Here is a 26,402-nt window from a genome sequence, read left to right on the forward strand (position 1 = left end):
TTAATTAACTTTTAAATATTTAAAATAAATAAATAAATTGTCCTAATAAGACAATAATATATATGTATATTAAATTGTTATTTTTTTAATTTGTATATTTTCAATTTTTTATGTTTTTCTTTAAATAACAAATTCAAATTTGAAAAGTTTTATTTTAAACAATTTAAATTATTTTTGAAAATTTAAAATGTATTTTCTCAATACTTTTTTAAAACTTCAAATTGTTTAATTTTTACAAATAATATTTTTAATTATTAATGACGCTAAGAAAATCTCAATTTTAAAAGTACTTACTTTTTCAAAAATTTTTAATTAATTTTTTACAAAAAAAAAATGTAATTTTCATAAAAAAATTAAAATAATATTTTTGAAGTTATATTAACGTTTTTAAATTTATTTTTAACTTTATTTAAAAGTATTTTATTTATTTTTTATTTCTAAATTAAAAAATTTCTTTGACAATTATTTTATTTTTTATTTTTAAATTAAACAATAATATATTCAGTTATAAAAAAACACTATAATTAAACTAACTTTTTTATATTAAAAAATTATAGAATATAATAAATAATATTATATATATAATAAATTATATTCTATAATTTTTTTAATATAAACAAATTAGTTTAATTGCAGTTTTTTTATAACTTAAAATATTATTGTTTAATTTAAAAATAATAAAGTAAAAAATTGTCAAAGAAATTTTTTATTAATAAATAAAAAAAAATATTTAATATTTTTAAATAAAGTTAAAAATAAAGAAAAAACTTTATTATAACTTCAAAAATAAAATTTTAAAATTTTAAAGAAAATTACATTAATTTTTTTCGTGTAAAAAATTATGTTAAAAAATTAATTAAAGATTTTTGAAAAAGTAAGTACTTTTAAAATTAAAATTTTTCTAGTTTAATTGATAATTAACAATTTTTTATTTTATTATTTTTAAATTAAACAATAATATTTTCAATTAATTTCTCGTTAGAGACGAGCTTACTGACCAAGATGCTTCTTGAAAAAGCATCTCGGTCAGTAAGCTCGTCTCTAACGAGAAATTAATTAAAAAATAAATAAAAAATGATAATAGGCAAAATTTTCAAATAATAATATTTTCAGTTATAAAAAAACTACAATTAAACTAATTTTTTAATATTAAACAAGTAAAAAAGCATTAAGTTCGGCCGGGCCGAACTTTTCATACCCTACACCATAAAATATTCTGAACTAAAATGGAATAATTACTTTTCATTCCTGTCCCCAACTTTAAGTGGGTACGTTAAAATGTCAGATAATGTATATGTACATTTATGCTTCATTTGGGAGGCCCTTTTTTATGGTGCCTATATCTATCTATGTATGTTGACAATTTTTGGTGGGCTAGAAATTGGGAGGTACATACTGTTATATAGGGGTTATAATAAAACATGGGCATATGTTGACAGTTTTTGATGGGAGCCTTTAATGTCAAATAACTCCTAATTCAGTTAAAAATTTAGATAGAATCTTCAAAATATCGAAAATCGGTACATAACGTGGGAACTTCAAATGTCATTAACAGCTAGTTCGGAGGTATCTGGGCTATACGAAAATATGAACTTAACTGAACCGTTATATGGGGGCTATACCAAAACGTGGACCTATGTCCACAAGTTTTGTCATATAAGTTTATTGACATTTAAGAACTTTAAATGTCAAATTATAGCTATATCGGTCTGAAAATGTAGCTAAAAACGTCAAAACACCGCAAATCGGGGGTACCGTTATATGGGGGCTATACCAAAACGTGGACCTATATCCACAACTTTTGTTATATAAGTTTATTGATACTTAAGAACCCTAAATGTCAAATTATAGCTACATCGGTCTGAGAATGTAGCTAAAAACGTCAAAATACCGTAAATTGGGGGGTACCGTTATATGGGGGCTATACCAAAACGTGGACCTATGTCCACGACTTTTGTTATATAAGTTTACTGATACTTAAGAACCCTAAATGTCAAGTTATAGCTAAATCGGTCTGAAAATGTAGCTAAAAACGTCAAAATACCGCAAATCGGCGGGTACCGTTATATGGGGGCTGTACCAAAACGTGGACCTATGTCCACAACTTTTGTTATATAAGTTTATTGACAATTAAGAACCCTAAATGTCAAATTATAGCTACATCGGTCTGAAAATGTAGCTAAAAACGTCAAAATACCGTAAATTGGGGGGTACCGTTATATGGGGGCTATACCAAAACGTGGACCTATGTCCACGACTTTTGTTATATAAGTTTATTGTCATTTAAGAACCCTAAATGTCAAATTATAGCTACATCGGTCTGAAAATGTAGCTAAAAACGTCAAAATACCGCAAATCGGAGGGTACCGTTATATGGGGGTTATACCAAAACGTGGACCTATGTCCACAACTTTTGTTATATAAGTTTATTGACACTTAAGAACTCTAAATGTCAAATTATAGCTATATCGGTCTGAAAATGTAGCTAAAAACATAAAAACACCGTAAATCGGGGGCACCGTTATATGGGGGCTATACCAAAACGGGGACCTATGTCCACAACTTTTGTTATATAAGTTTATTGACACTTAAGAACCCTAAATGTTAAATTATAGCTACATCGGTCTGAAAATGTAGCTAAAAACGTCAAAATACCGTAAATTGGGGGGTACCGTTATATGGGGGATATACCAAAACGTGGACCTATGTCCACAACTTTTGTTATATAAGTTTACTGATACTTAAGAACCCTAAATGTCAAGTTATAGCTAAATCGGTCTGAAAATGTAGCTAAAAACGTCAAAATACCGCAAATCGGCGGGTACCGTTATATGGGGGCTGTACCAAAACGTGGACCTATGTCCACAAGTTTTGTTATATATGTTTATTTACACTTAAGAACCCTAAATGTCAAATTATAGCCAAATCGGTCTGAAAATGTAGCTGAAAACGTCAAAAAACCGTAAATCGGGGGGTACCGTTATATGGGGGCTATACCAAAACGTGGACCGATATATCCCATCTTCGAACTTGATCTTCCGACGGCTAAAAAATGGTATTCCCCAATTTTCAGCGAAATCGGTCAACAAATGCGACCTGTATGTTGCGAACGGACGGACGGACGGACGGACGGACATGCATAAATCGACTCAGAAAGTGATTCTATGTATATCCCTAGAAGGAACTATGGGTCTATCTCGCTTCCTTTTGTATGTTACATACAAATGCACTAACACATAATACCCCTTACCACATAGTGGTGTAGGGTATAAAAATTATAGAATATAAATTATTTTTATTTTTTAATTTGGAATTTAAAATTTAATTTTTTAAAATTTATTATTATTTTTTTTTAATTATTTTTTATTATGTTTCTGTTTATTCTTTAATATTTTTGGAAATTAATTTTTCACAATCTTTCAATAATGTGAATAAAAAAAATCAATTTTGTAAAAAACAAATTGCATTTGAAAGAGGAAAAAAGTTAGATGATAGCGAAGCCGCCCCACAATCGATGTGTCTGAGGAGCCTTCCCAAACCAAAGGCGAATGATGTCATATCACACAGTGGTGGTTGTGTGGGTTCGTATCGTCGGTTTTCCTTTTTCAAAAATCAACTTGGTCGGTAAAGCTCGTCTCTAACGAGAAATTAACTGAAGTTTTTTAATTTGTATTTTGTTTTTGAAAAATAAATGGGTTTAAACATTTTTGATTTATATTTTTTAATTTTAAGTTTCTTATTTTTTTTTTTTAATTTTTTATTTATATCCTTTTTAATTTGAACAATTTATATTTTCAAATTATTTGTTTAATTATCAATTAATTGTTATTTATTTTATTTTCGTATTTTTGAAGATATAAAAAAATGAAATATAAAATTTTAAAATTAAAAAAAGTAGAAATAAAAAATTTTCAAAAATATTTTAAATTTAAATAAATTTTTTAACATAAATATTAAATATTTAAAAATTAATATTAAAATTTCACAAATAAAAATTAAAGAATAAACTAAATTTAAAATATTTAAAAGTAATTAAATTTAAAATTAGTTAATTAGTTAAAAAAAGAAAAATAAAATTTCAAATTTTCAAAAAATAAAAGTTTTTTTAAACGTAAATTTGAAAATTTTCAAAAATATTTTAAATTTAAATAAATTTTTTTAACATAAATATATAATATTTTAAAATTAATATTAAAATTAAATTAATTTCAAAAATATAAATTGAAAAACTAAATTTAAAATATTTAGAATTGTTAATTAGATTTAAAAAAAAAAGAAAAATAAAAATTCAAATTTTCAAAAAAAAAAATAAAAGTTTTTTTAAACGTAAATTTGAAAATTTTCCAAAATATTTTAAATGTAAATAAATTTTTTTAACATAAATATATAATATTTTAAAATTAATATTAAAATTAAATTAATTTCAAAAATATAAATTGAAAAACTAAATTTAAAATATTTAGAATTGTTAATTAGATTTAAAAAAAATTCAAATTTTCAAAAAAAATAAAAGTTTTTTTAAAGTAAATTTAAAATTTTTTAGACATATAAAATTAAAACTTTTAAAATTTCAAAAAAAATTATATTAAATAACTCTTGAAAATAACCTCCGCCGTTGGTAATTTATTTATCTGATAAGATCTTGATTTTCTTCCGCGATATTAGGTTCCTTTTTCTTTACGCAGTATATAATATTTTAAAAATATTATGAAAAAATATTTTATATTTATTTTAATATTTTATATATATTTTTTTTAATTTTTATTAAAAATAATATTAATGAAACTAAAAAAACAAAACTTTAAAATGACTTACTTTAAAAAAAAATAAATAAATAAATAATAATTAATTTTTTAAAATTTAAAAAATTAATGTAATTTTCGTTGAAATTTTATTTTTGAAGTTATAATAAAGTTTTTATATTCATTTATAGCATTATTTTAAAATATAAAATATTTTGATTTTTCAAAATAGTCTGGCTTAATCCCTTTTGTTGTTTTAATATTTAAAACAACAAGTTTATTAGTGGAGAAGGTTTGGCATTGTTCGCCAAGGGGTAAGGCAAGGAAGACTAGTTTCGATCCACGCCACTGGATCTCATCAGTTCCCTTTGTTTCTTGTTTGTGGATATTCTCCACCGAAGTTATTTTTCAATAACTTCTTCAACAAGGAACTTTTTATACCCAAACATCAATCGTCAGCTCGAAGTATAAACGTAAACAAAGAAAACGCTTCAATGAGAAGTTTTTCTTTGGTAACCTAACACAACTCCGACGAAAGTGTTTACGAAACAAAGCAAACCTTCTTCCACTCGTATGTGTCGTTGATTTTTCAACAAATGCACATACCCAAATGCTGTTTGGTAGCTTATATATTTGGAGAATATCCACAAACAAGAAACAAAGGGAACTGATGAGATCCAGTGGCGTGGATCGAAACTAGTCTTCCTTGCCTTACCCCTTGGCGAACAATGCCAAACCTTCTCCACTAATAAACTTGTTGTTTTAAATATTAAAACAACAAAAGGGATTAAGCCAGACTATTTTGAAAAATCAAAATTGTAACAGCTATCCCAATTAAATAAACGCCACCAATGTTCAATATAAAATATTTATTTTTTATTTAAAAAAATTCTTTAACAATTTTTTCTTCTAATATTTTTAAATTAAACAATAATATTTTCAATTATAAAAAACTACAATTTAACTAATTTTTTATATAAAAATAGATTCTAAAATTTTATTATTTTAAAATAATTATAAAAAAACAAAATTTTAAATTAAAAAAATACAAAATAAATAAAATAAAAAAAAATATTAAAAATTTAAACAATGAAATTTTCAAATTAAAAAAAATGTTTATAATAAATATTAAATATTATTATTTTTTTTTTTAACAATCCCAAAAATCTAAATTAAAAAAATGAAAATAATCTTTACCACTGTTAGATCTTGATTTTTTTCCTCTGTTACGATCTTGATTACTTCCCGTGGTGCCAAGTTTTTTTCTCATTCCCCAATGAACAGATTTTATCCTTAGACTTTCTTTGCATCCGCCAAAGGCTTTCTTGGAAATCTGAAACAATGACTACAGATTTATCTTGTTATTCTAATCTAATGGCAAATAAACAAATTTCCTTTTGGCAAATTGGCAAACTAATGGTCCATTTGGATTTTTGTAGCAATTTTTTGTATCAGATTTACTGCCTAAGGTCACATTTTCACATTTTCATGGGCCACAAAAAATGTTTAATAAATAAACAAATAAAATAAAACCAAATGATAACATCTTTGCCAATGAGAACATATTTGGATAAACAATAGAAAGGAAAATCTGCAATAATAGAATTGAATTTAAATACAAAATTTGAATGGATTTATTTTTTATGGATAATTGATTACAATGGGGTAAATGACCACTCAAAAGGTCATGTAATGAGTGCTCACAATGATGTAATTATAACGAAAATATTTTTAATTTTTTTATGACCAAAAATTCTTAGTTTTTTAAATGCCAATTTTTGACCTTGTAAACATTTGCCAAAAATTTATTTTAATATTTTTTTTTCTTTATTTTGAAAAATTATGTCATTTTTGGCACCGCAATTTTTTGTTGTTTTTTTCTTTTGAAATCCATGATGAGTTATGCCTCACTAAGTATGCATCACTTTAATTGATGAGTCAAAACATAAGTCTTCTGCTGTTCTTTCGGCTAGAAAAAAACCTTTGAAAATAATTCGAATTAGAAAGAAACTCATAAACAAATAAATAAATTTGTAGGCTAACATATGATGACGATGATGATGATGACTGCAAAACTTGAAATTATGAATGTCGCAGAAAATTCAAGGGGACCGCTTTTTTTACACAACTTAACTCTTCAACGGACAACGGCATCATCACCACTCATTCATTCGTTCTGCCTCATCATGGGCATCATGCGCCTCTCTATATATTTCTTTGCTGCCCCACTTGCTATGGAAGCCATACAATAGCGGTGATGATGGTGGTACAAATTCAAATAGAACGGCTTGCCATTTACGTTATGAATCAGTTTTTGTTGTTGAAATTGACGCACATCGAGTCTCAAAAGACATCCTCCTCAATTCATATTCTTTTCTATAGAAAGCCAAGTGACTCTTTCACTATACTAGAGAAAATTGAAAACAGAAAAAATGGGTAGCCAGCCAAGACCATATTTAAATAAAAGGAAAGGAAAACAATAACAAAATTTATGAAAACCCTCTTCACTTCTGAAAAAAGAAAAAAAAACAAGACAAGTGAGATATAGGCACACGATGCCGGTACATTCACTGTGATAATGGTGATCATTGCACATACACACATGCACATCTTTGTTTATATGTATGTGTACATGTTATGAGGCATCTGTTCTGTCATCAGCCTCGCATCTCCACATGTCGAGTGGTCATTTATTTTAATTAATTTCAATTAGTTGTTCGCTGCATAAGAATTAAGTAAAAATTCTGAATCATTTTTGGAACACAAAACACACACACAAAAATTCCAATGGAAAATTGAATAGATATTTCCTTGGAAACATATTGGAATATCGTAAATTTCTGGAAGACATGTGGTGAATTAAAAGACATTACAAATAAATTATAAAATTTATTTTAATTTTAAAATGACTAAAGTAAAATAATGGCATAAAAATTGTTTATAATTCTAATATCGTAAAATATTGAAATATCGTAAATTTCTGGAAGACAAATAGTGAATTAAAAATATTACAGATACATTGCAAATTTATTTTAATTTTTAAATGACTAAAGATAAAGGCATAAAAATAGGTTATAATTTTAATAACGTAAAATTTTTGTGGTTGCAAATTTCTAAATAAAATTCAGATTTACTTGGATACAATGTAGATGCAATTCATATTAGTTGTTGTTTATAATAAATGTACATGGAAAAAATAACTGAATTTTAATTGTAATATGCATTTTTTAATCATATATCGTAAAAATTAAGTAGCGAAAAAATTTATTTTTTGCTAAGTTTGCATTTGCCAGTCTTTTAAGCTAAAATAAATAATTAAAATCTGTAAATTTTGTAATATCGTAAATTTTACGATATTAAAATTATGAAACTTATGTGCTGTTTATCTCCATTTGTGCAAAATATTTCATTTAATAGTCGTTCCTGCTGAAGCACCCATTATTTTCCCGCTCAGAATCGATTAATTTTGTAATATCGTAAAATTTACAATAGTTAGTTATGAAAATTATGTGATATTTTTTCCAATGTTCGCTAGATATTAATTTTTTTTACTTTTTCAAGTCGAAGAGTACGTTTTTGCCAGTCTAAATATATTAATTTTATAATATCGTAAAATTTACGATATTAAAATTTTAAAAATTATGTGATATTTATCGCCTCTTTTACAAGATATTGCATTTACTAGTCTTTCCTGCTGAAGCACTCATTATTTTCCCGCTCAGAACCAATTAATTTTGTAATATCGTAAAATTTACGATAGTTAGTTTTGAAAATTATGTGCAATTTTTCTCCAATTTCGCTAGATATTATTTTTTTTTTACTTTTTCAAGTCAAAGCGTACGTTTTTGCCAGTCTAACTATATTAATTTTGAAATATCGTACAATTTACGATATTAAAATTTTAAAAGTTATGTGATATTTATCTCCTTTTTTACAAGATATTGCATTTACTAGTCTTCCCTACAGAAACACATGTTGTTTTCCCGCTCAGAATCTATTAATTTCGTAATATCGTAAAATTTACGATAGTTAGTTTTGAAAATTATGTGCAATTTTTCTCCAATTTCGCTCGATATTATATATTTTTTTACTTTTTCAAGTCAAAGCGTACGTTTTTGCCAGTCTAAATATATTAATTTTGTAATATCGTACAATTTACGATATTAAAGTACACACCAAAACTTCAGATTTTTTTTTTAATTTTAACATAAAATAGTTGAATATTAAAAAACTCATAAAAACATGTTTTTTCTTCAAATGTAGCTTTTTTGTTTCTAATATCGTAAAATTCCTAAATTACGACAATGTCAAATTTAGAGAATTTCTCAAGAAAAATTGTAATGGACTCAGAGCAAATATAAATAAAATGTATAATTCATATTAATTATAAGCTGAATTATATTTTCGGTAAAACCCTATAAATTTTGTAATATCGTAAAAATTACGATTTTAAAATGTTGAAAGTAATTTATCTTCATTTTTGTAAAATATTGCATTTACAAATCTTCCAAGCTGAAGCACACGTTTTTGCCAGTCTAACTGTATTAATATTGTAATATCGTAAAATATACGATATTACATTTTACACCACGGCTTCAGTTTATTTTTTTAATTTTAACATAAAATATTCGAATATTAAAAAACTCATAAAAACATGTTTTTCTTCAAATGTAGCATTTCTATTTCTAATATCGTAAAATTCCAAAATTGAGACAATGTCAAATTTAGAGAATTTCTAAAGAAAAATTGTAATGGACTTAGAGAAAATATAAAAAAATTTAATAATTCATATTAATTATAAGCTGAAATATATCTTCGTTAAAAACCTATAAATTTCGTAATATCGTAAAAATTACGATTTTAAAAATTTGAAAGTAATTGTAATTTATCTTCATTTTTTGTAAAACACTGCATTTTCAAATCTTCCAAGCTGAAGCACACGTTTTTGCCAGTCTAACTGTATTAATATTGTAATATCGTATAATTTACGATATTACATTTTACACCAAGACTTCAATTTATGTTTTTAGTTTTAACATAAAATAGTCGAATATTAAAAAAAACTCATAAAAACATGTTTTTTCTTCAAAGTGTAGCATTTCTTTCTAATATCGTAAAATTCCAAAATTACGACAATGTTAAATTTAGAGAATTTCTAAAGAAACATTGTAATGGACTCAGAGAAAATATTAATAGAATTTATAATTCATATTAACTATAAGCTGAAATATATCTTTGTTAAAAACCTATAAATTTTGTAATATCGTAAAAAATTAAGATTTTAAAATTTTGAAAGTAATTGTAATTTAATTTGTAATTTAATTTTTAATTTAATTTAATTGTAATCTTCTAAGCTGAAGCACACGTTTTTCCTCGTTCTAAAAGGTTTTTTCAATATCGTAAGATTTACGATATTAACATTTACAACAAGATTTAAATTTATTTTCAGTCTGACATCTAATAAGTAAAAAGGAAATAAAACTAAATTCTTGTTATAATGTTTTTTTCTTTCAAAAATCGTAAAATTTTGTAATATCGTAAAATATACGTTATTAAAATTTGGCCAAGAAAACACAATTTATCTATATTATAACATATTTTCAACCAAAAATCTCGAAAATTTCAAAGAAAAATGTGAAAAATGTTAATATCGTAAATTTTTGTATTGACAAGAATTACAATATTCACAATTTATAACTTGTAACAATGAATTCCTAACCTTGTCATTAAAATCCTGTCCATTTGTTCATTCAACAACATTTAAAATTAAATTTATGTTAAAGTTAGGTATTTACGATATTAGGTATTTATAGTAGTAACATGAATAGAATGGTCACAAAATTCCATGGAATAACATTTCTAGTGCCGTTGGAATAATCCAGCGGATACTGGCCATTTACGTTATGAATCAGTTTAGTTGTGAAATATGCAATTTTTAAATTTACGATATTAGATACATTATCAAAAAACTTCAGGAATTTCAAGGAAATATAAAAATTTTAAAATTTTGTACATAACTGTGAAGTTGTTTGATGAGATGTGTTTAAATGAGATGTGTTTAAATTTGCTTTTAAATTGAACGAATTTCGCCTTTTGTATTTACGATATAAGGTATTTAAAAGGAGAATGCATTTATTTTCAATCCAAGTCTCGTAATAACACTTATATACATTTCTGGGCAACAATTTATTCACAAAACTATAAAAATGTCACTTTACGAAATTTACGATAAAGATTGTTCTTGGGAAAAATACCATAACAAATCATCTAAATCATAGAAAACATTGTAGAGTTGTGTTTTAAGTGAATTTTTTTTGTCAATTTATACGCATGTCATAAATAGAAACAATTTTCAAGTTTACGATATTAGGTATTTCCAGTAAAATCCATAGTATGGTCACAAAATTCCATGGAATAACATTTCTAGTGTCGTTGGAGTAATCAAGTAACCTCATTTAATCGTAAAATATGCAATTTTGAGGTTTACGATATTAGATACATTATCAAAAACTTCAAGAATTTCAAGGAGATTTAAAAATTTCAAGTTTTTGTACATTACTGTAAAGTTGTTTGATGAGATGTGTTTAAATTTGCTTTTAAATTGAACGAATTTCGCCTTTTGTATTTACGATATAAGGTATTTAAAAGGAGAATGCATTTATTTTCAATCCAAGTCTCGTAATAACACTTATATACATTTCTGGGCAACAATTTATTCACAAAACTATAAAAATTTCACTTTTCGAAATTTACGATATAAGATTTTTTTGGGGAAAAATATCATGAAAAGTCATCTAAATCATAGAAAACATTATAGAGTTGTGTTTTAAGTGAATTTTTGTGTCAATTCTTTCGCATGTCATAAATAAAAACAATTTTCACGTTTACGATATTAGCTGTTTTCTACAAATTGTAAAGATTTTATTCTTACAACTGATATTAAATCTATATACATAATTAAGTAACAATTTTGTAACAAAATTTTAACTTTTGCAGTTTTTGAAATTTACGATATTAGATTTTTGGCGATAAATGTGATTACATGTCATCTATTTCTTGAAAACATTGCAGATAGGTGTTTTTAATTAAGCTTTGTCAATTCTTTCATACATTAATAGAATATAAACAGTTTTGAAATTTACGATATTAGCTTTTTTCCTACAAAATGTATTGATATTGCTCTTAATTTAAGATCAATCATTAATGTCATTAATTTTGTTAAGAAAAATTCGTTTCTCTCACTTAGTTCTAATATCGTATTGTTTTCGAAATTACGTTATAAGCCTTATCCTGCAAAATATACGCATTTTGCTCTAAATTCATGAGCAATCATTAGTGCCATCATTGATTTTTAAAAAAATTACATTTTCTGTCACCTAATTCTAAAATTGTGTTGTTTTCAAATTTACGATATACAGTTAAAAGGGGTTAAATATGATAAAATGTCATTGAATTTCGGGAAAATATTGTTTGTCGAGTATTAAAGCTACCTCTGTTACTTTTTTTCAATTATTTATACCATAGCAAACTTTAAAAATTTACGATATTAATATTTATTTTATAATATATTAATTTCGCTCATCGTTTCAGTAGCATTCTTCAATAGTGACTAAATTTACGTTTTTGGTTTTGCTAAAGTGTAATATAGCATAGCTTTAAAATTTACGATATATTGTTTTATGTTACGATATTAACATTTCTTTTATAAATACAGAATTTGCTCAATATTTCAATAGCATTCATCAATAGTGACAAAATGGTCGACTTGTGTTAATAAAGTCTAGTACAACATTGTTCTCAAATTTACGATATATGATTTTATGTGCATGGTAAATGTCTGTTAATTTATATAAATTAGAAAATAATTGTATGTCAGTAATTTTTGATTAAAATTTTTCTGTTTTATCACAAATTTGAAAGATTATAAATTTTAGAAAAATTACGATATTAGGCTTTTCGTGCTAATGCATTGATTATTCAGTCAAATTCAGTTAAGTTCTTAATATCGACTTTTGAACGATAGTTTTTTATTGATTTTTATATTTAATTTCTAATGTTTTTAAAATTTACGATATATTATATTTTGTGATAATAATTATATTTCACTTATATCAAATATGTAAATGAAATATATTAAGACTTTTACGTTACAAATTGGTAAAATTTCGGACTACATGTTATGTTAGCACAATTTTAAAATTTACGATATTAGATTTTTATTACTAAAAATATTATTTTTTCTCTCGAAAATTCAGAAAATGTTATTAAGATTGATTAACAGATCATAAATTAGAAGATTTTGTTATAAATTTCAAATATCGTAAACTTTGAAATGTACGATATACGGGTTTTTATTAAAAATTTGATAATTTACAGTCAATTAACCTAATAATAAAATATTCCATGGCGAAAATTGCGAAGTTTTCAAGTTCAGAAAATTTACGATATTAGAAATATGTTTTGAAAATTTTTAAGTTTTTGTATGAATTAAAAAATGTCATCTAATCACTTTCTCGTCGAAATTCAATTGCCATTTAATTGGTATGGGATATTTCTTATTTAACAAAAGTTTTGCCAAATCTTTTGTTTATGCCAAATTTTTACGATATTAGAGATTAATAAACAAAAAAGTATTTTTGCTGTACAATTTAGCAAAATTTCGCTCAAATAGTTTAGTAGATCATAATTGTGAAAATTTTCCAAAAATGTGTAATATCGTAACTTTTTAAATTTACGATATATGGTTTTTATTAAAATTATGATAATTTCGAAACAAAATTGACGTAAATAATATGTTGCTCCGCGAAAATTAGTAATTTTTGAGGTAAAAAAATTTACGATTTTACAATTTTTTCGAAAAAAATATTTACAAAATGTTAATTTTTATTTCCAAAAACTAAATAAAGAAAAATTATCTTTTAATTTTTATGGAACTTTCATTTCATACACAAAATTTCTCCCAAATATTATCTTTATGTTTAATTTTGAAACTAAATTTTGATGTTACCATCATTTTAACATTTACGATATTAGATATATGTCCCAATTTACATTGGGCGAGTTTACTTGCGGCAATTGTCATTTTGTAGGAGAGAGAGGTGAGGCATATGGTAACCCTTTGCCTCTCAGCACCCTCTCTCACCTACAAACTGACAATTGCCGCAAGTAAACTCGCCTAATGTAAATTGGGACTTTGTTTCCAAAAATTTAAATTTTTCTTTGGAAAATTCAGAAAATATCATTTACATCTACAAATAAATGTAGATCATTACTGTGAAGATTTTGCCAAAAATTGACAATATCGTAAATTTTTTAAATTACGTTACAATAAAAATATTGCACAATATAGTGATTATTAAATAATTTGAACTAAATAATCTGTTGGTTTGCGAAAATAGGGTACTTTTTAAGTCCGATTCATTTACGATATTACCATTATATGAAAAATTTAATTTTTTTTAAATAAAGAAAACAAAGTTATCCTATATTTTTGATGGGACTTTCATTTCTTTCACAAAATTTCTACCTAATGTTCCGTTTATGTTTCATTTTGGAACTTAATTTGATGTTAGCACCATTTTAACTTTTACGATATTAGATATTTATTATTTTGTATTATTTTCTTTGGTATTTTTCTTTGGAATATTCAGATAATTTCATTTAGATTGATTAATGGGTCATTATTTTGAAGATTTTGTCAAAAAATTTCAATATCGTAAATTTTTTAATTTACGATATAAACTTTTTATTGCAATTTTTAATAATTTTTAAGCAAATTAACGTAAATAATATATTCGTTTGCGAAATTAGGGAAGTTCTAAGGCCCGAAAATCTACGATATTATAATTTTTATATTAATTTTTATTTCCAAAAACTAAATAAAGAAAAATTATCTTTTAATTTTTATGGGAACTTTCATTTCATTCACAAAATTTCTCCCAAAAATGTTTGTGTGTTTAATTTTGGAACTAAATTTTATGTTACCACAATTTTAACATTTACGATATTAGATATTTGTTTCCAAAAATTTTAATTTTTCTTTGGAAAATTTCAGAAAATATCATTTACATCTACAAATAAATGTAGATCATTACTGTGAAGATTTTGTCAAAAATTGCCAATATCGTAAATTTTTTAATTTACGTTACAAGGGTTTTTATTGAAAAATATAGTGATTATTAAGTAATTTGAACTAAATAATCTGTTGGTTTGCGAAAATAGGGTATTTTTTAAGTCTGATTCATTTACGATATTACCATTATATGAAAAATTTAAATTTTTTTAAATAAAGAAAGCAAAGTTTTCTTATATTTTTTATGGGAGTTTCATTTCTTTCACAAAATTTCTACTAAATGTTCCGTTTATGTTTAATTTTGGAACTAAATTTGATGTTGCGTCAATTTAACATTTACGATATTAGCTATTTCTTATTTTGCATTATTTTCTTTGGATTTTTCTTTGGAATATTCATATAATTTCATTTAGATTGATTAATGGGTCATCATTTTAAAGATTTTGTGAAAAATTTCTAATATCGTAAATTTTTTAATTTACGATATAAACTTTTTTAGCAATTTTTAATAATTTTTAAGCAAATTAACGTAAATAATATATTCGTTTGCGAAATTAGGGAAGTTCTAAGGCCCGAAAATCTACGATATTATAATTTTTATATTAATTTTTATTTCCAAAAACTAAATAAAGAATAATTATCTTTTAATTTTTATGGTACTTTCATTTCATTCACAAAATTTCTCCCAAATATTCTGTTTATGTTTAATTTTGGAACTAAATGTTGATGGTACCATCATTTCACATTTACGATATTAGATATTTGTTTCCAAAAATTTTAATTTTTCTTTGGAAAATTTCAGAAAGTATCATTTACATCTACAAATAAATGTGAATCATTACTGTGAAGATTTTGTCAAAAATTGCCAATATCGTAAATTTTTTAATTTACGTTACAAGGGTTTTTAATGAAAAATATAGTGATTATTAAATAATTTGAACTAAATAATCTATTGGTTTGCGAAAATAGGGTACTTTTAAGGTCTGATCATTTACGATATTACCATTATATGAAAAATATTAATAAAGAAAGTAAAGTTATCCTATAGTTTTTATGGGAATTTTATTTCTTTCACAAAAATTCTACCTAATGTTCCGTTTATGTTTAATTTTGGAACTAAATTTGATGTTAGCACCATTTTAACTTTTACGATATTAGCTATTTCTTATTTTGTATTATTTTCTTTGGTATTTTTCTTTGGAATATTCAGATAATTTCATTTAGATTGATTAATGGGTCATCATTTTGAAGATTTTGTGAAAAATTTTTAATATCGTAATTTTTTTAATTTACGATATAAACTTTTTTTGCAATTTTTAATAATTTTTAAGAAAATTAACGTAAATAATATATTCGTTGGAGAAATTAACGAAGTTTTAAGGGACGAAAATTTACGATATTATAATCTTTTTTTTTTTTTTGAAAAAAAGTTTTTTTTCCATAAATAACAAAATGGTTATCTACTCAATTTCTCATAAAAATTTAATTCCCATTGAATTTTTATGGAACTTTCATTTCTTTCACAAAAATTGTTTTTCCAAATATCCTGTTTGAAATATTACCGCATATTTTTCTTTTGCGAAATTATAGGAAGAAAGAGGAAAAATTGTTGATAAATATTAGTTTATGATACCCTTAAGCCATTTGTCATTTTGATTGGCCTATAAACATTTCACAGAGCTATGGCGGTAATGAATCGCACAGCTTGTGGAATTATGTGCTTGTGGGAAAATACGGCTTCATTTGAAAGTTCATAGCCTGCTTAGCTATTTGTGTAAAGCATCATAATTGGTGTATTATGATATTATCTACAAAACCGCAGTGAGACTAATAAACCCACCATTCAGACAGACCCGAGCGACACCAGAGTAAAACCTCCAAACGGCCTTCAATTATGAAATGTTTAACCAATCACTTAACAGTTTTCCATGCATCATCACCTCTCTGCCAATTATAATTATCTTGTGGTGGTTTTTTGGTCTTGTTGTTGTCTTTCACTGTTATAAAAGTGTGTTGGCTTTTTTCGTTTTGTTGTAGAGGAAATTATGTTTAGCTTGCTAATAATCATCACCTTTACCATAAAAGATAATGACTGGTGATGATGTTGTGATGAGCTAAACTGATGATAATGTCTGTTTCCAGGGGCTCCTCCACCCCCTGGTTACTGTCTCTAATAATTATGACCATATTTATTTACTGCTAAAAGAAAAATATTTAAAAACAAATACCCCCAACCACAAGTCACACACAATTATTGCAACGTGATCTCAGCCTACAACTTTCACTTACATCGCCAAAAATGGTGGCAAGGGGTAGGCGACAGTTGCAGCGGGGGTACATACAAGTCATAGACAACATTCACATACCAATTGGGTTTGCTGATTTATTTGTTGGACCAAGTTTCCTGTGAATGTCTTGCCGTTTGTCTCTTCTTTTTTCGTTGTTGTTGTTGTTGTTGGCATTTTTGGCAAAGATAACTGGCGTCCATTTGGCTAGTTAAGATATGCTGTAACTTGTTTCAATTGTCAAGTGTATGCCCCCATCTGTTGGCTTAGTTAGTTATGCCTGATCATGGACATTTTTAAAATTTTTTGAATTTTTGAACGTTTTTGGTTTAACTTTTTTTTTGCTACAACTTTTCATAACAATTCGCCAGGGGATTAGTTACAATTTTCATAATGAATTAAAGTTTTTTTTATTTTTCTTCTTCTGTGCCTTACACAGACACCGACACAATGGGCTCTGTGTAAGGCAATTTGTGGGTTCAACTTCAAGGCAAACAAGTTGAAATTATAATTACCTCCAAGCTTAGCACCACCAGCAGCCAGCATTTAAGCCATATCAGTTTCTTAGCCATGGCATGAAGTATTTTTTTTGTGCTTCAGTTATTTTCTGCCATGATTGCAGAATTAAAACCGCCCACAAAGATTGACAGCTAATGACCCAACATGATTTGCCACAAAATTTACTAAAGGCAAACTTTAGGATTAGGCGTTTCAATGATACAACCAACATGACATTTGAGGGGAGAAGGGGGAGCATCATTTTCCGCATTTTGATTTATTAAGTAATGAGATCACGTTTGAAATTTCTGGGCTTAAGCTAATAAATTAAGTCATTATTTAATTTTAATAATTTTTGTTTGTAATTTTTACAAATCGTCCATTTTGTGACAAAGTACGGCGTAAATTTTGTGGAAAAAAATGGCAAAATTTGTCGCAAAGGTCTTCTACATATAGAAGACCTGACGGAAAGGGTTTTCTTTCTACAGAAGGTCAGTTGAAAAAGTCATTTATCTATAGGAAACCTTTCGCCAAGGTCTTCTATTTAAAGAACACCTCGGCCAAAGTCTCATATCTGAAGGTTTTCTATCTGTAGAGGACCTATCTGAAATCTTTTATCTATAAATGATATGTCGATAGAAGACCTGAAAATCTGTCGAAATTTCTCTCTGAAGAAATGAAGTTTCAAATTTTCAAGTATCAAACATCCTTCAGACTTCTTTGTCGGGTATGAAACTACTTTCTTTTTGTATCGAACCACTTTCAAACTTCATTCTCAGGTATCAAAGATACTTCAGACTTTTTTGTCCGGTATGAGACTACTTTCTCCTGTATCAAACCAATTTCAAACTTTTTGACTTCCTTCACTTGTATCGAACCACTCTCAAACTGTATTTTCAAATATCAAACATCCTTCAAACTTTGTCGGCTATCAAACTGTCTTCTCGAGTACCAAAACACCTTCAAACTCTTTTGTCCGGCATCAAACTAGGTTCTCTCATATCGAACTACTTTCAAACTTCATTCTCAGGTATCAAAGATACTTCAGACTTTTTTGTCTGGTGTGAAAGTATCTTCTCCTGTATCAAACCAACTTCAAACTCTTTTGGCTAGGATCAAACTTCATTCACTTGTATCGAACCACTCTCAAACTTCACTTTCAAGCATCTAGCATCCTTCAAACTTCTTTGTCGGCTATCAAACTGTCTTCTCGAGTATCAAACCACCTTCAAACTCTTTTGTCGAGTATCAAACTTCCTTCTCTTGTATCGAACCACTCTCAAACTTCATTTTCAAGCATCAAACATCCTTCAGACTCTTTTGTCTGGTATGAAACTACCTTCTCCTGTATCAAACCAACTTCAAACGCTTTTGACGAGTATCAAACTTCCTTCACTTGTATCGAACTCACTCTCTTTGTCGGCTATCAAACTCTCTTCTCGAGTATTAAACCACCTTCAAACTCTTTTGTCGAGTATCAAACTTCGTTCTCTTGTATCGAACCACTCTTAAACTTCATTTTCAAACATCAAATATCCTTCAGACTTCTTCGTCGAGTATCAAACTTCCTTCTCTTGTATCGAACCACTCTCAAACTTCATTTTCAGGCATCAAACATCTTTGCGACTACTTTGTCGTGTATCAAACCGTCTTCTCGAGTATCAACCCACCTTCAAACTTTTTTGTCTAGTATCAAACTACATTCTCTTGTGTCGAACCTTTTTCAAACTTCATTTTCAGGTATAAGACATCCTTCAAACTTCTTTGTCGGGTATCAAATTATCTACTCAAGTATCAAACCACCTTCAAAGTTCTTTGTTGGGTATCAAACCACCTTCAAACTCTTTGTCGAGTATCAAACTACATTCCCTCATATGGGACCACTTTCAAACTTCATTTTCAGGTATCAGACTATTTTCTCAAGTATCAAACCACCTTTAAACTTCTATTTCGAGTATCAAACCACTTTTAAGCTTTTGTGTGGAATACCAAACCACCTTAAAACTTCTTTGTGAGGTATCATACTACCTTCTCGAGTATCAAACCACCTTTGTCGTATATCAAACCACATTTTCGAGCACCAAACAAACTTCAAACTTCTTTGCCAGGTATCAAACTACCTTCTTGAGTAGTGAGGCACCTTCAAACTTATTTGTTGAATAACAGACTACTTTCTCGAGTACCACGCAAGCTTCAAACATTTTTGTCAAACTACCTCCTTGAGTATCAAATAACCTTCAAACTAGTAAATCACTTCACTAGTAATTCACCTTCAAACATCTTTGTCGGATATCAAACTACTTTTTCGTGTTTAAAACCACAATCAAATACCTTTGTCGGATATCGAACTACTTTATCAAGTATGAACGCTGAATATTTGTTCAATCATTGTATGGCTTTCATGACAAACGCTTAGCGAAGTCTTTGAAAGTTATAACTCATATTATGAGTATGGCTCTGAACACTAACACGCCGTGACAACACTTTTTTCCATGTGTTTTTCAAGGACGTGGGTTCGAGCCCCAGTAGTCGAGTATCAAACTACCTTCTCGACTATCCAACCCCCCTTCAATCTTCTTTGTCAAATGTCAAACCACCTTCAAACTTCGTTCTTGGTTATTACAACAGCTTATCGAGTGCAAAACTTATTTTCAAACCACCTTCAACCTTCTTTGTGAGGTATAAAACCAGACCTAGAGTACCAAACCAACTTCAAACTTCTGTCAGGTATCAAACTGCCTTCAAACTACTTTGTCGAGTGTCAAATTACCTTCAAACTTCTTTATCGGGTATTAAAGCCGCTTCAAACTTCTTTGCCGTCTATTAAACCACTCAAACTTCTGTGTCGGATATCAAACAACCTTCTAATGTATTCAACCACCTTCAAATCGAGTATCAACCCACCTTCACACTTCTATGAAAGGTGTCAAACTACCTAGTAGGGTACAAAACCACTTTAAAACTTTTTGTTGAATATCAAACTACCTTCAAACTTCTTTGTGGGATATCAAAGTACCTTCTCGAGTATCAAACCAACTTCAAACTTCTTTGTGGGATAATAAAGTACCTTCTCGAGTATCAAATCACCTTCAAACTTCTTTGTCGAATATCAAACCACCTTCAAGCTTCGTTCTTGGGTATTACAACAGCTTCTCGAGTACAATACTCCTTTGTCGAATTTTAAACCACCTTCTAACTACTTTGTGGGGTATAAAACTATATCTAGAGTACCAAACCGCCTTCAAACTTCTACGTTGGGTATCAAACTGTCTTCAAACTACTTTGTCGAGTGTCAAACTACCTTCAAACTTCTTTATCGGGTATTAAAGCCCCTTCAAACTTCTTTGTCGTCTATTAAACCACTTTCTCAAGTATGAAACCTTTTTGTCGGGCATCAAACTTCCTTCAGACTTCTTTGTCGGGTATCAAACTAGCTTCAAACTACCTTCTCGAGTTTTAATCCACCTTCAAACTGTCTGTCAAACTACATTTTCGAGTATCAAACCACTTTCAAACTTCATTTTAGAATATCAAACCACCTTGAAACTTCTGTTTGGATATCAAACTACTTTTTCGAACATCAAACCACCTTCAAACTTCTTTGCGTGATATAAAACTACCATCTAGAGTACCGAACCGCCTTCAAGCTTCTATGTTGGGTATCAAACTACCTTCAAACTTCTTGATCGGGTATCAAACCACCTTAGAACTTCCTTTATTCTATCAAACTACTTTCTCGAGTATGAAACTTCATTGTCGGGTATTAAACTACCTTCAGACTTCTTTGTCGGGTTTCAAACTAGCTTCAAACTACCTTCTCGAGTACTAATCCACCTTCAAACTTCTATGTCGTCTGTCAAACTACCTTTCCGAGTATCAAACCACTTTCAAATTTCATTTTAGAATATCAAACCAGCTTCAAACTTCTTTCTTGGTTATCAAACTACTTTCTCAAACATCAAACTGCATTCAAAGTTCTTTCTGGGTATTAAAAGAGCTTCTCGAGTATGAAACATCTCTGTCGAATATCAAACCACCTTCAAACTTCTTTGTCGGGTTTAAAACTACCATCAAGAGCACCAAACCGCCTTCAAACTTCTATGTCGATTATCAAACTACCTTCAAAATTCATAGCCGGTATTCAAACTACCTTGTCGAGTATCAAACTACTTTCAAACTGATTTGTCGGGTATCAAAACACCTTCAAACTTCTTGATCGGTTATCAAATCACCTTAAAACTTCTTTGTTGCCTATCTTAATACTTTCTCGAGTATAAAACTCGGTATCAAAACTACATTCAGACTTATTTTTCGGGTTTTAAGCTAGCTTCAAACTACCTTCTCGAGTATTAAGTCACCTTAAAACTTCTATACGGGCCATCAAACTACTTTTTCGAGTATCAAACCACTTTCAAACTTCTTTGTAGAGTATGAAACTACCTTGAAACATCATTGTTGGATATCAAACTACCTTCAAACTTCTTTATCGTCTATCAATCTACCTTCAAACTTCTTTGTCGTGTTTCAAACTAACTTCTCGAGTAGCAAACCACCTTCGAACTTCTTTGTCGGATATGAAACTACTTTATCGAACCACCTTTAGACTTCTTTGTTGTCCTTTAAGCTAGTTTCAAACTACATATTCGAGCATTAGGCCACGGTAAAACTTCTATGTCGGCTGCCAAACTACCTTCTCAAGTATCAAACCACTTTCAAACTACTCTGTCGGGTATCAAACCACCGTCAAACTTAATTTTAGAATATGAAACCACTTTCAAACTTCATTGTTGGATATCAAACTACTTTCCTGAGTATCAAACCACTTTCAAACTTCTTTGTCGGTTATCAAACTACTTTAAAAATATTATTTCGGGTATCAGTCTAGCGTCATGAGTATCAAAGTGCCTTTAAACTGATTTGTCGGGTAACATACTACCATCTCAAGCATCAAACCACATCAAACCACTTCTGTGTCGGCTCTTAAGAAGAAGTTTGAAGTGGTTTAACACTCGAGAAAGTGGTTTGATCCCCGATAAATAAGTTTGAAGGTCGGTCGGTCAAACAACTCTATCAAACCACCTTCTCGAGTATCAAACCCCCGTCAAACTTAATTTTAGAATATGAAACCACTTTCAAACTTCATTGTTGGATATCAAACTACTTTCTTGAGTATCAAATCACCTTCAAACATCTTTGTAGGGTTTCACACTACTTTCAAAATATTATTTCGGGTATCAGGCTAGCGTTGTGAGTATCAAAGTGCCTTCAAACTGATTTGTCAGGTAACATACCTTTTCGAGCATCAAACCACATTCAAACTTCTGTGGCGGCTCTTAAGAAGAAGTTTGAAGTGGGTTAACACTCGAGAAAGTGGTTTGATCCCCGATAAATAAGTTTGAAGGTGGTTGGACACCCGACAGAGAAGGTTGAATGTGGTTTAAGTATTGTTTAAAGATCAGTTCTTAAAGGACTTTCAAAGCTAATGTTATGGACATTCTAAGAGGATTTTCAAAAAAAAATATTATGGCTATAATCTGGATACGTAATGTTTTCAACTAAAATATCAGATGATTTTTGCGAGAATAAGATACATTATTTTAAAAAATAATATCTCACCAATATTCTCGAAAAATTCGGCTGCAAAAGGTCTTTTAAAACGATAACTTTAAAACTAGTTATTATGTGGTTGAATCCATTACGGCCTATGTAAAAAAAAAAACAATTATAAACTAATAATAAATATTAATAAATGTACCATAAATCACCACTCAACAAAGCTAATTTTAAACAAACCAATGGAACAACACCCTCGACGATGACAATTTATCCGATGTAAATGCAAATACAAGTGAAATTTATTTTTATATTTTCAATCTAGATATTTGAACAATTTTTTCTTCAGTAAAAAACTGAATCATGTAAAATAATGCAAAACGCTTAAAAACAAAACCAAACAAGAAAAATCTAAAAAGTCTTCCTTAACAAAAATTAACGAAAAAAGTGCCTTATAAACAAAAATTCCCAAAAACGCCTTAAACCCCTACAAGGAACCTCTACAAAATCAAAACAACCAAAAAGAAAAATAATACTCCTCCTTCCTCTCACAACAAATCATGTCAAGTCAACCCGCCAGCCAACCAGATAGCATTGATTTGGCCTATGATATGTGGGCCGGGCAATTCGAATTTGTCGGACCAACAGTAACAACAGCCATCAATAAATCACAAAAATCCTCGCTCAACAACAACATACTCACCTTTGGTGACAAGTCCGAATCGCATAAGCAATCAACGGAAAGTCTAGAAGATTTAAATCTCAATTTTAATGCACCCCACACCCCGTATTCTTCGCAGCCGTCTATGACAAACTCGGCCTATTCTCTGGGCTGTAGTGGTTATGAAACGGATTATGGTAAAACACCCATACTCATCGATCAAGAGACATTTTTAAGTTTAAATCCTGCGGATTTTGATGATATTGTGCCATCGAATTCGGGACCGAATTCATTGATTTTCATTGACAACAAATTGGTGGATGCTGAATACAACAATAACAACAATAATAAATTATCTAATTTGGAAAGTTTAACAAATAAAAGTAACAATAAAACCAACAACACCAATACCAACGGTTTTAAGCTGGAAAATCTAAAGAATTTTAAAAATAAATTAATTTGTGATTACGAAGAGAAATCGGAGAATAACAACAATAACAACATTAGCAGTAGCAACAATCATCACAACAATAAAATGAATGGCCTTAGTTTGGAAGTGTGCGAAAATCTTAATGAACAAGTAAGCATTGATGAGACAATATTCATATTATTTATAAGTATTTTTATAAATTAAAATATTATTTTATAATTTAATAATAACCTCAAAATATTTGTATTATATTAAAGCAACTTGTCGGGTTTAAACTGTTCCAAAAAATCAGTTTACGTCTTAGTCAGCTATTAAAGTGATCTATTAAACTGACTACAAGTCCGCCATCAAAATACAATGTCAGGTATCAAAGTACCTTATATTATATTCTTGGGTATCAAACTACTTTCAGACGTATGAAGCTATCATCAGACATCTTTTTTAGGGATCAAATTGCTTTCTTGAGTATCAACCGCCTTTGACCCAACTTCTAACCTCTTTGTCGGCCATAAAACCACTATCAAACTTCCTTTTTGGTTATCAGACTACCTTCTCGGATATAAAAACCTCCTTCAGATTTCTTTGAAAGGAAGCGCGCATAAAACCACCTTAAAACTTCTTTTTTGTGTATTAAACTATTTTCTACAGTATAAAAACCACATTCAAACATCATTGTAATGTATCAAACCACATTCAAACTTTTTATCGGATATGAAACTACCAACTCAAGTTCCATACGACCTTCAAACTTCTTTCTCGGGTACCAAACACCCTTTTGAAATATCAAACCTTCTTAAAACTTCTTTTTTGGATATCAAACTACCTTCTCGAGTACAAAAACCACCTTCAAACTTCTTTGTAGGGTGTCAAGCTACCTTGAAACTTCTTGTCTGTTGTTTAACTATCTTTTCGAGCTTTAAATCACCATCGAACTTCTTTGTTGGGTATAAAACTATTTTCTTATGTATCAATTCGCCTACAAACTTCTTTGTTGCTCATAAAACCGCCTTCAAACTACTTTCTTGAGTCTTACATCACCTTCAATCTACGTTTTCGTGTATTAAAATCACCTTCAAACTTCTAAGTAGGGTATCCAACCATTTTCCAACTGCTTTGTCGAGTACCAAAATACCTTCGTGATCATCAAGTCACTTTCAAACTTCTTTGTCGGGTATCAAATCACCTTCAAATTTCATTTTCGGGTATCAAACTACTTTCACGAGCACCAAGTCGCCTTCAAACTACTTTGTAGGGTATCAAACCATTTTCAAACTTCATTTTCGGGTATCACACTACTTTCACGAGCACCAAGTTACCTTCACACTTCTTTGTCGAGTACAAAAATACCTTCCAGAGTATCAACCCACCTTCAAACTTCTTTGTAGGGTATCAAACCACCTTCAAACTTTATTTTCGGGTATCAAACTACCTGGACGAGCATCAAGTCACCTTCAAGCTTCTATGTAGGGTATCAAACTATCTTCAAACTTCTTTGTCGAGTACCGAAATACCTTCCCGATCATCAAGTCACCTTCAAACTTCATTTTCGGGTATCAAACTACCTTCACGAGCATCAACCCACCTTCAAACTTTTTTGTAGAGTATCAAACCACCTTCAAACTTCTTTCTCGAGTACCGAAATACCTTCCCAATCATCAAGTCACCTTCAAACTTCTTTGTCGGGTATCAAACCACTTTCCAACTTTATTTTAGGGTGTCAAACTACCTTCACGAGCATCAAGTCTCCTTCAAACTTCTTTGTAGGGTATCAAACCATCTTCAAACTTCTTTGTCGAGTACCAAACTACCTTCCCGATCATTAGTCAGCTTCAAACATCTTTGTCTGGTGTCAAACCACCTTCAAATTTCATTTTCGGGTGTCAAACTACCTTCACGAGCATGAAGTCACCTTCGATCTTCTTTGTAGGGTATCAAACCATCTTTAAACTTCTTTGTCGAGTACCAAAATACATTCCCGATCATCAAGTCACTTTCAAACTTCTTTGTCGGGTATCAAACCACCTTCAAACTTCATTTTCGGGTACCAAAATACCTTCCCGATCATCAAGTCACCTTCAAACTTCTTGGTCGAGTACCATAATACCTTCCCGATCATCAAGCCACCTTCGAACTTCTTTGTAGGGTATCAAACGATCTTCAA

General features: G+C 28.7%; 1 protein-coding gene across 16 annotated transcripts in view; it reads left to right on the forward strand.

The window, feature by feature from the left end:
* The window catches only part of nuf (rab11 family-interacting protein nuf), a 278,513-nt gene that overhangs the window by 213,000 nt on the left and 39,111 nt on the right, over positions 1–26,402 (forward strand). For 9 of the 16 annotated variants that reach the window (XM_073981405.1, XM_073981410.1, XM_073981409.1 and 6 more), the window contains exon 2: positions 23,476–24,391. The exons of the other annotated variants lie outside the window; for them this stretch is intronic. In XM_073981405.1, the coding sequence (XP_073837506.1) occupies positions 23,711–24,391 (681 nt within the window). In that variant the 5' untranslated portion in view covers positions 23,476–23,710. The remainder of the gene's footprint in view (positions 1–23,475; positions 24,392–26,402) is intronic. 16 annotated transcript variants of the gene reach the window in all.

Source organism: Musca autumnalis, unplaced genomic scaffold, assembly GCF_047663935.1.
Source record: "Musca autumnalis isolate F117 unplaced genomic scaffold, ASM4766393v1 scaffold_4, whole genome shotgun sequence".
Taxonomy (NCBI): Eukaryota; Metazoa; Arthropoda; class Insecta; order Diptera; family Muscidae; genus Musca; species Musca autumnalis.